The following is an 11,558-nucleotide window of genomic DNA, read 5'->3' on the forward strand; positions in this document are numbered from 1 at the left end:
TGTTTTCACACACAATCTAGGATGGAACAAACATTCTTAGCAGAAAAAAAAATATTGCAGGCCAATATTTCTCTAGCCAGGTGCTAGAGAAAGTACAAAATTACCGTTGAGTCCCTCTCAGCCCTTGGTTCCCGCTGAAATCTGGGGTCATGTGAGGTGTGTAGATGTGGCAGAGTCTGTTCTCCAAAGCCAGGCAGGAACAAAGCACACCATGGGATGGGCCTTCTCATGTGTGTCCATCAGGTACCGAAGGACAAGTTTCTGGAAGAAGAGCTGTAGGACCTTATGTGCAGTTCTTGGAGCCCCTGATGGTTCTCCAGTGAGCTAGCTTTTCCCTCTGCCCACTGTCTCCACCAGGATCCGCCTTCTGCCAGATGTTCAGGAGACATGGTGCCTGGCCCATGGAAAGCACTGAGGTGTCTGCTGTGTTCAGGCCCCTTTTATGTTGCTCTATACCACCACATCTGAAAGCACCATATTTACCCCCTCAAGAGGGGTACCCCCAAAAGTGAAGGCCTGTCTCCTTCTGCTTCACCACAGCACCCGGACTGACATCTGGCTCAGAGGAGGGCTCTGCGAGGGTTTGTTTGTTCGTGCCTGCCAGACACAAGCAAGCCTCTCGAGACTGCTTTTCTGTTCCTGTAAAGCAGAGGCAAACTGTCTCCAAATGGCCTGCAGACCATCAGGCTCCACCCTGTAAGCTGGTAAGATTTATCCCTTGCCTAGAAGAATAGGCACACCTTTATTACAAAATAGTACAGCTCAGAGAGGATGGGCAATGTCCTGTCGGAGTGTGAAGAGACGGAATTCCAATACTAACGTCAACCTCCACTCCATCCTGGCTTGGGCAGAATGACTATATCCATTTAGACATGGTCCTCATTGACAAGATGTAGCCCCAGGGCCCCTGAAGTGAGTAGCCTATCTAGGCTTAGAAAATCACAGAAGTGTGTATATCTTTGTCACATTTTTCCCAGGATCTCATCTATGGAGAGGGCCCTCACAGTCCTGCAAGTGAGCCTGTACCACCCCACACCAGGCCTGGTCACCTTTGCTAAAGTCCCACTGCGGCTGCAGCATGATACCAGTCGGCTGCTGGTGGGACGTGGGCAGGACGCCCACATCCAGCTGCAGCTGCCCCAGCTGTCCCGACACCATCTGTCCTTGGAGCCCTACCTGGAGAAAGGCAGCAACCTGCTAGCCTTCTGCCTTAAGGTGTTGTCTCGCAAGAGCTGTGTGTGGGTCAACGGGCTGCCCCTGAGGTACCTGGAGCAGGTCCCCCTCAGTGCTGTCAACAGAATCTCCTTCTCTGGCATCCAGATGGTAGTCCGCAGAGACGGGGGCTCCTCCCTTGAGGCCTTTGTCTGCTACTTCCATTTCAGCTCGTCACCCCTGATTTACAGACCCAAGGCCCAGGAGACGGATGAATGGGAAAACGTTCTTAAGAAGGAGACTCCTCCTGTTTGTGGGGAGGCAACTCGTGATCTCTTGGGGTCTCCCCAGGACTCCTCCCGGACTCAGACAGCTGTTCCCAGCCAAGCCCTGGAGGAGCAACAGAAATAAAGCTCCAGAGGGAAACCCCCAGACACTGCATCCTGCCAGCCCTGCTGGCTGAGAGCAAGTCTTACTAAAACAGGGTTTGAAGTATTTGAACTATGTCATGTGAGGTTGACACACAAAGTTGACATGCAAGGCCTGCTGGCCACCCCACTCTCAGGGAACTGATCCTGTAAACTTTGAGCAGCCCAGGGGTGGAGAAGTGCCCTCCATGGCTCTGGGTAATGGGAACTATGGGAACTTCATATACTTTTAGAGGCCCTGAGAGGTTCTGGGGAGCCTCTCCCATCATCACCCTCCCCCCCCCCATTTCCTCCTTTTTCTGGCTAGGAGTCACTTTATGTTGCTCATTTCACAGGCTGCTTAAAGCAGAAGCATAGGGTTGCTGCAGGAATGCAAGAACGCGTGGAGAAATGACATTTGTGGTAGCTCAGGGTTACCTTCAGCTTTCAAATACCCACAGGCACTCAGGGCTTAGGAAAGCCTGTGTTTAATAAACTGAAAGTATTTCATTAAGCTGGCACACCCAGTAGGATTCCGAGTCCCAGATGGGCCACATGTACGCCATGTTGTCATGTGGAGCTGGGGGCGGGAAACCTGGGAGAGGTGTGAGAGGAAATTGGGAAGGTAGGTAGGAGTTTTCGTTTCTAGAAAGGCTGCATGGCAGAGCTCAAGGCTTCCGGGAGGGGAGCTAGAGACAAGGACTGCTTGGATATTTCTTCTCCCCTCCCTCCTTTCCCCTCCTCTTCCTTTTCTCCCTCCTCTCTTCTCCCATTCTCTGTCACTTCTGGACCAAGGCCCTGGCTGACCAGAGGGCAAAGGTCTTCAGGAAAAGACTGTTTCCTGCAGAAGTAGGCTCTTTCAGAACTAATTCCATGGTTAGAGAGCAAGGTTGTGTCAGAAGTCAACCAAGTTATCCCACTTGGAGTAAGATGCCTGCCAGGGCTTCTCTTTCCTGATCAGACATGGAGGTGGGGTTGTTAAGGAGCCAGGCAAGCAAGGATAGCAGAATTTTCTCAGGGAGAAGGGAGCAGAGGGCTAACAGCTGCTTGCTATTTAGAAATAATGTTTACTCAAGTAAGGGCAGGAGAATCCTACAAACTCAGGTAACTACCATAAGCCCAGACTCTGCACAAGGGCACCCCAGACACTGAAGGCACAGTGCTGCTCACAAACTGACTCATAACCCCAGCATCTGTGACACCTCTGTCACGAACCATTCCCTGCCCTTTTGTGCCCAAGGCAGACTATAGGAGGCTCAGGGCTGCTTCCCAGCCCGAATATCCCCCCCTAGGGAAAATAACACCAGACAAGTCCTACTCACATCTACGCGTAGGAAGTCCCTTCTCCAACAGAATATGAACTGAGTGCCCTTAGATCACAGACACAAGACAGAGGAGAGTATGGTCTACCTGGGAGGAGGCTGGCCATGTGGTGAATGGCCCCCAAGACTCCCAGAGAGACTCCCAAAGTTCCTCTCTCATTTAGATGAACTTTTACCAAACACCCGCCTCATGCCAAATGTATATCAAGTCTCAGAATCCAGGAATAAACAAAGCCAATAAAATCTACCTTCCAGAAGCTTGCTCGGCCCCAGGAGAGATAAGCACTCAGGAACAAATGACTTGATTATTTTATCACAGCTGTTGGGATTATATCTTGTCCCTCCTCTGGTTGGGTTTGAGATTTACCCTGTCATTAGGTAGATTTGAAGTTGATACGTACTATATGTGCATCCCTCTGCTAAGCAAGTCATAGTGTAGTAAGCCCTTGAGCACTAGAGCCAGGGGTCACCACCATTCAATCCTCACAGTTCCCCAGATAGACACTGATCTCAAACACAGTTCACAAATAAGGAAGATAAGACTCAGAAGGTTAACTATCTAGTCAGGGCCATGTCATTTGTGAACTGGGTGACTTTGGGCAAGGGACTTAGCCTGTCTTGCCCTCTATTTCTCCCTCTGGAAAGCCAGGTAGATAAGCATACCTAGCTACCAGAACAGTTGAGAGGATGTCAGGAGGCAGGTCATGGAAAACGCTTAGGGGCCCACAGAAGGCACTCAAGAAAGGCCAGCCATCCTGAAGCCAAAGACAAGGAAGCTAAAATATACAAATCCCGAGGCTCATCACAAACATGGAACTTGGGGTGACTTGAACCCCAGTGACCTAGCTCCAGAGCTCAAGAGTTTCCAGCGTTCTGTGGAGGATGGAGGAGGTGTTAAGCTGCTTTTATATCAGAAGATCTGGGTTCGTAGAACAAGAGACACTGCTGGCACTGGAGAGGAGGAACTGCCTGTAGTTCAGGCTGATGCAGTCCCCTGCTCAGGATTGCTTTGAAATCCCCCATCTCTAAAGCAGGCACAGATCCCTGGAAGATTCGAGCGCTGTCCAGTCTGTGATTACAGAGCAGCTGCCCACAGATAAAGCTTGAGAAACACACCTAGAGACTGCATGGCCACCCAAGGCTGGAGGCACCAGGGTCTCTGGGTGTAGCTCCTTGCACCTCTGAAGAACTTTTGGAACAGGCTGCAGCTGCCAAGTGTCTCTCTCCATCCTCTCCCCTCCAGAAAGGCGCGAACCTACCCCTGCTAAGGGCCCTTGAGATAGAGCAGCGCACTTCCTCCATGGGGGACTGTGTGGTTGGTGTATTTTGGGTGAAGTGTCTGTGAGGTCCTCACACTGAAAAGTAGACTAGAGGATGACAAGCCAGACACAGGAAGGGGAAGAGCCAGGAAACATCTGGCTTGTTTCACAAAGTCTCCTCGGGAGGATTTCTTCCTCCTCCTCTTTCTCTTCTTCTTCTTTTTCTTTTTTTAGTTTTACTGTTTTTTTAGACAAAGTCTCACTGTGAGTCTCAAAGCTGCCTTGCATTCACTATCCCGAATCTGCCTGTCCTGAGTGCTCAGTCACAAGTGTACCCCAACCACACCTGGCTTGTTCCAGGTATTCAAGACAGCAAACTCTGCTAGCCTTCACTTCCCTTGAAAAACAAAAAACCTGGAACTATTAGATTCATAGCCCCATGGCATTCTCCTGTCACTTGGAACCCTGCTCGTGGATTTGCCGTCACTGTCGCTTCTCTTGCCTACACAGGGTCCCTTCTAACCCTCTCTTATGAATGTCCTAAGCTCCCCCCTCCCAGCAGGGCAGCCTGTGTGACCATGGGGATGAGCACACGGAAGCTTACAGAACATACAGACACACAAACACCCATAGGCACACACACAGGTAGTTTCAAGCTGTCTGGGCTACAATTCATGCTACTCACTTACCGTCCCATAGTCTTTGGACCTGTGACTCCTACGTGAGGGTCACTGCAGAAATAAAATGAGACACTGAATGTAAATTTGTCTGTGGCACACAGTAGGTGTTCAGGAGGGTCAGTTAGCATTGGCCAGTTCAGTGGAACAAGCTGAGCATACGTGGTCCTGTGGGCTCAACTACAAGTACACATGTGCTGCAGACACACCCGCTCTAAGTAGATAAATCCGTACGATCAGATGGACCTCGGGCACTGTCGTCCCGGAGACAGTGTCGGGAAATTCTGAAGTCATTCCCTGCCCTGCCTGTTGAGGCTGTTTAATTCTCACCAGCCCGTGCCTCACTGCCGATGTGAGTCTTCCGAAGCTGACTCTTTCTGTCTGCTCAAGGCTGTTGGATGCCGCAGTGGCCAGAACGGGGCTGGACAGGATGTGAGGCCAGCAGTGATAAAGGTCCGAGGCAAACCTCACAAGCAGACACCCTCAGTCAGAGGCCCACAGTGGAAGAAGCTAAGCAGCCAGTGAGGTCAAGACGACCAGAGAGTCTGGGAGGGCAAGACACAGTTGTCGCTCCCTCCCCTGCCTCAAACGGAGCACGGCAGTGTTTCCTTTCTCTTCCCCCTCAAGCCTTCGTACCCTAACTCAAGTGGAACCTGGGTTTGGGGATTTTGTGTGGTGACTGGTGACTGTCGTGGTGAAGGAGAGACAGCTCTCTCTCACAGGCACTTCCGGCCTCCAATAGAGGTGCAAGGGGGCAGCTCCCCCAGGAGACCCCGAGAAGGGCTCTGAGCAATGGCAGCCAGGAGTCACCCTCCAAATCTCCTCTCTCTGCCCACACCCCCAGGCACGCACCAGTAACACTCACCTTGCTGTGCCAGCTTGCCACCTAGGGAACCAAGAGGCCACCCTGCTAGAGGCCTGGACAGGACAGTTGTTAACCTGAAGGAATACTTGTTGGTAGACGAAGGAGCAGCAGTCAGTTCTGCCAGCAGGGCACAGAGGGAGCACTAGCAGGGCACCAAGGGAGCATCAGGGGGGGTCACCAAGGGAGGACCAGCAGGGCATTGAGGGAGCACCATCGGGACATTGAGGGAGCAGTCACTCCATAAACGTGTAAAGGGAGCCTTAGTTGAGGGGTCCAGTTTCAGACCTCCCAGTGACTGACTGGTAGGGCTGAGGACCTGGATGGAGAATCATTTTTCTGACGACCCACTGCACCACCACCAGGCTGCCATTAGTCCCAAGGTGTCAGAATCAAGCAAGCCTCACTGAGTGCAGAAGGTTCCTCTGCTGCCCAGAAACTAGTGGGAGCTGGGACACCTGCCTCCTTCTCCATCCGTCATCGGTTCCAGTTTCCTCTGCTCCCAGCCAAAGGCCTCTGGGTTGCAGTCACCCTGTGCTGCCCCAACCCTTCCAACTAGCCAAGACCTGGGGGAGGAGTTAAGCCCAAGGAGGAGATGCTGATTTTAATGAACTTGGTTCACATTGCAAGGCTCTGATTCCTCTCCCTTTAACGTGAACTCACAGGCGGATTAAAGTGAAATAAAACCTACTATCTGAGTTACATTTTCAGCTTATTGGAAACATGCATTACCTCCTCGTGACTGGGCCATGAGAAGGAAAGTTATTATCTTCCTTTAGAGTTTGTAAACGCTTTATGGCTCAGGCATTAATCCTGCTTCTGGGGGGGTGACGGAGGAAAAAAAATGTTCCCATTTACCTTTGTTTTCCAATCACATGCTCCAGTGGGAACGAAGCATCCCAAGTGAGCAATGGAGAGCCAGGTGAGCCCCGGCAGAGGAGTGTAATTATTTTCTTTAAGCATGTGAACTGAAAGGGCATTAAAGAGCTGTTTGGCAAGGCAGCTTGTTCCATCCTCCAGAGAGGACGCAACTCACACGCCCCACTCCCAGCCTCTCCCTGGTTCTTCTGGTGTTTATTTCCAGAAGAAAAATGGCCTCCATCCCCCATGACAACATCTGCATCTTAGAGGGGGTGCTTGCTGCGAAGGGCACAAGACATTTGGGAACAAGAAGGAGCCAGAGAAAGGGCAGATCTGTCAGGATCACATCCATGTAGGAATGAAGGACACACCATGTGGACCTGACTCTAGAGAAACAGGGGATTCCCTCCTGCTGTTTCCCTAATTCCTCTATATACTATCAACACCGAGAAGGCTTTCTAACTCCTGGAAGGAAGCCTGCCCAGAGTGTCTGCTCTGCTTTCTTTTAAAGCTATGGAGTGAGGGGCTGGAGAAGTCTTCAGTAAAGCGGAGGCTGGCCCGGGAAGCCAGTGCTCAGCCAGGCAATCAGACCTGACATTTCTGGGGTTGCTTCTTTGCAAGGTCAGATGTCATGATGCTGTTCTTCCAGAGAGCCTGTCTCAGACGGGTTAGAAACAGGGGCACTAATAAGAATCCTTGTTTAGAGGATTTTCATCATCCAGAATCAATTCAGGCAAACAAAGACAAGTCTCAAGTATTAAAAAATAAAAATGTAATTTGGGGAATTGGAGACACAAGTGGGAGAATTGCCAAGCAGCTGAAGAGGAAGTGGCATTCAGACTGGCATGCGCAGACATTATCACCACTGACGGCTGCACCCCTGTAACTGGAGGGGTGTAAGTGACATTAGAGTGGGCCCTATCCTGAACTACCATGGCCAGCTGGGACCACAGGTGGCTCGTAAGTTGTTGGAAAGAGGCAGAGATGGTGGGGTGTGTCTCTTCTTCATGACCCACCATCTCCCAGTACACTTCCCTTTGGCAAGAGCAGCTGGCAAAGGACACTGAGACTGACTGCTGGCCTGAAGGGCCCTGGGACCTTGCAGGACAGGCCAGAAGACAGAGGAGTGTGGTGGATATGTGGGCAGCCAAACTCCAATGCAAGCTCCTTGTGTTCTGTGTCAGTGTCTCTTAGCCTTGTCTGGGCCCTAGGGTAGCCACCAAGTAGAGTGTGATGTTGGAGGATGGGAGGAGTCATTGTACAGAGGACACCACTGCCCAGGGGCTCTGTTGCCAACCTCTCTAACCTAAGCATCTGAGCAAAGAGGGGGTACAGCATAGTGATACACAAGGAAGAGTCAGATGTGGTCTTTGTTGGCATCCTTACTGGCATGCCATACTGCCCTGCGCTGGTCCCCCTTCCCAGGTGTCAGGGCACAGAGCAGAGAGAGGTGTCCAAAGACCAATACCCAAATCCTCACTGTTTTCCACTGATTCTAGAAACTTTGTTATTGCACATGCTACCATTTCCTCATCTAAAATGAGAATACTGTGAGTACCTACCTCACCTCTGTGAAGATGAAAAAACCCAATATATAAAAACAACTTAGTACATGGACTGTGCACTAAGTGCCAGCCATCAAATTAGCTATCAGATCCTTCCAGAAAGATCCCTGGCTGCTCCCGCTGAGAAGAACCCTTTACCGTCCAGCTCCACATTACTGCCGGGGCACTCAAAGGGGACTGTAAGCAGTTATCTGTGGCACCAAAGTCCTCATCTCCACAGGAGTCAGTACCCCATTTTAGATGTCTGCTTGCTAGAATTTCCCACCAGAAGAACCCTATATGTGGCAGAAACTCTCTCAGAAATGCCTATAGCTCCCAGTAAGTCTTCAATAAGGCCCTAAAGGCAGGAGGGTGAGCTATGAGGAAGATTTGGGTGGGGTAGGAACAGCCTTCTAAGGACAAGGATAAGCAGACCCTTGGCGAAGCCTTGATAAAGCTGTTACGAGAGCTGTTAAAATGGACTTCGAACAGCCAGGCACTCAGGCTGAGAAGAATGAAAATGGCCTCGCTCCAGAAGCAGTCACTGAGCTCAGCAGCCCCCAGCAGAGCCTCACATCACAATCCCTGGGTCTGCAGGCAGGGCTGTTTCTCAGGCCACTGAGAAACAGGCCCACAGCTCCTGAACTCTGAGATCTGTCCCAGGAGGACTGGCGCTGACTGGAGGCTGGAGGCTTAGAATCAGCACTGGGCCTCATTACTGAGGACCATACGGCCCCCATGCACACGCATTGGAGGCCTATGCAGGAAGCTAGTAAGGAAGGCTGCCTTTCAGTTTTCTATTCTGCTTCTCCTGGGCATGTAGGTTCTGTAGTTACCACGTAGATTTTGGGTGGAAACACCTCAGAGCTTCACATGTTCAGACTTCTTCCCCACTCCGGCCCTCTGCACAACCCCTGCCTAAACGCCTAGGTAACAGAAAACCACAGGGCAATTATGAGCTATGAGTTTCTCTCCTCCGCTAAACAAAAAAAGTATTTCCACCCAAGAATCTCAGCATGCCTTCCAAACCAGAGCTCTCAGGGGGAAAGAGAAGGTGAGGGGAGATGTAGGGGTGAGGTGAGGTGAGCTTTCGGAGGAGTCAGCGTTGCGATAAGGGAAAGCCTAGGCCACAAGTTCCTCCTGATGACAGATGCACTGGAGGAAGGGATCCCCAGATTCCACGCACCTCACTTCATCAACCTCTACACTTGGGCAGTGCCAGTGAACAACCCACACCTGGCTGTCTGGTACAAGAGCTCCCATGGCAGCGTTTGCCGATTGCTGTGGTGTAATTCTTCTCACTGTGGTCAGTTTTGAGAGACTCGTTACAAGGTGACCTTGTTGAATGGAAGGGGAAAGGTGCACAGGAGCACACACACCGTTCTGTACTCGTTTTCACCACACAGATGCAGCAGTCAGCCTCCTGAACCCCAACAACAGGGCAGCACCTGGTGGGTCACCATGCCATCTGTGTAGAGCTACCCAGCAGCCCTTGCAAGGCCCTATGACACCACCTCCCTGCGGCTGCCAGTGCTGGGTTCCTGGACCCTGTTGTGTCTGGAAAGCCGCCCTCCACAGCCTCCAGTGTACACTGTCTCCTTCTCCTCCCTCCTCCTCCCTCAGTGCCATTACTGCTTCAGCTTCTGGGCAGGAGATGCCCCGTTGCCCAGGCTCCACCCCTCCATCTCTATCTCTCCCTGTTGTCTGTAGGGTTAGCATGCTTGGCTCTCTTAAACATCACGCTTTATGGCCGTTTGCAGTGCAATTTTGTTCCTATCCTGCCATTCAATTTGAATTAAATATCAAACAGATGTGAGTCATTTTTTGTGCTCTTTTTAAAGAAAAAAGTTTAATATTGGGGAGCATGCCCTCCTAAGGTCAGGAAAGCCATTCGGAGAAATAAGCCCCCTCAAATTAAAAAAGAATCACATTGGTTAGCTTGAGATGCTTTCAAGTGGTACCTTTCGAAGTGCTAAGGAACGGTGTTTCCAGCAAGCTATAAAGCATCAGGAGAAAGCAAGCAAGATATATGGCCTGGGGCTGATGGGGAAATTGAGCTCTGAGAAGGGGTAGCCCCACCTGGGAGGAAGCCCTGAGCCTGGAGATGAGGTTTGCAGATGATGCTGGGGGAGGCCATCTTCCCTCGAGGCCCTAGGGAGGGCCTGCGCTTTGCAGCCTGTGGGGTCAGGCTGAGAAGGGAGGCAGGATGGATTATCCATGTACTCAAAGAGCCAGCTGAACTTATGCAGCATGTCCTGCCTTCACAGGTTTGTGCCACCATGGTCCTTTTCCACAGCCAGCTGTCACAGTCTGAATTGTCCTCCTAGACACACCAAATGCCTTTGTCCCTTGTCTCTGTTACAGTCTCTTAGATAGTGGGGTCTTTGGACATTGGCAGGTCATTGGAGAATAAAGAGAAAGTCACGCCTCCTCTTTGCAGACAAGATCACAAATAAACTTGCCCGTGACCTCAGTGGCTATGGTCACTGCCCAGCATAGCCTAACAGCCTAGAGCATCACATCACTGAAGTGTTCCACTCACAGGGCTGGGGCCCATCTCTTGATGGCTTTTCCCATGAGCAGGAATGGCTGGTCAGGCTCCAAACAACTCCCCTCACTTCTTGGCACAGCCATACCTGCCTCTCCAAATTATTGGACCTGCCGCCATTCGTGGCTTCCAGCCAGGATCTCTCCAGGGCCAGAGAGGCTAAAGTATTTCCATGTGGTTCCCTGACTCACTACACCAAAGACACCACTCCAACTGCAGTGCCGACTGCAAACAGCATTTCCATGTCCAGGGCGTGGGGCCAGCTTGTTCCAGACATGTTCGATATTAATACAATGGTCTGCACACCCAAGGTTTGCCTCAGGGACAACAAGGAAATACCCAGGGACCTTGCATCAGGCCCTGCTGACGAAACAGAGCCAACAGTTCCTAGAATTCTGCAGACAGCAGACCAGGCAAGTGGAGGGATTTAAAGAAAGAAAAGCCTAGACTTGGGCATCAGTTAACTGAAGTCAAGATCAGGTTCTACTCCTTCCTAGCTCTGTGACCTTAGCCAAGAACAACCTTACCCAGTCTTCTTTGTTTTTTATTTCTCCCTTCCACGCCACCCCCCTTTTTGAGGGGTGTGTGTGTGTGTGTGTGTGTGTGTGTGTGTGTGTTTATGTGTATGGGTGTTTGGCTTGCATGTATGTCTGCACACTGTGTACATGCAGTGCCCACAGAGGCCAGAAGTTACAGAAGGTTGTGAGGCACCATGTGAGTGCTGGAAATCAAACCTCTGAAAGAGCAGTCGGCATTCTTAATTTCTGAGACACTTCTCTACTCCTCCTGCCCCCCCATTTGTTTTTTGTGTGTAACACAAGTGTCTCTCATCTCATGGATGCCAAGGAAGACGGGATGACATGTGGAGTACTCAGCACAATGGGGGACCAGTACTTTAGCACTAGTGTTAGGTAGTTATTTTTTCC

At 51.0% G+C, this 11,558-nt stretch overlaps 1 protein-coding gene across 1 annotated transcript; it reads left to right on the forward strand.

The window, feature by feature from the left end:
• Positions 1-359: 359 nt before the first annotated feature.
• Tifab (TIFA inhibitor) lies at positions 360-2,812 on the forward strand. Its single transcript, XM_059262252.1, has 2 exons — positions 360-704; positions 978-2,812. Exon 2 carries the CDS (start codon positions 988-990, stop codon positions 1,561-1,563), a length of 576 nt encoding a protein of 191 aa, XP_059118235.1. The 5' UTR covers positions 360-704; positions 978-987; the 3' UTR covers positions 1,564-2,812.
• The last annotated feature ends 8,746 nt before the right edge of the window (positions 2,813-11,558 follow it).

Source organism: Peromyscus eremicus, chromosome 5 (genome assembly GCF_949786415.1).
Source record: "Peromyscus eremicus chromosome 5, PerEre_H2_v1, whole genome shotgun sequence".
NCBI classification, from domain to species: Eukaryota; Metazoa; Chordata; class Mammalia; order Rodentia; family Cricetidae; genus Peromyscus; species Peromyscus eremicus.

What these genes read in the sequence shown, in the direction of transcription:
- Tifab (XM_059262252.1), top strand. Translation starts at nt 988, where the DNA reads ATGGAGAGGGCCCTCACAGTCCTGCAAGTGAGCCTGTACCACCCCACA.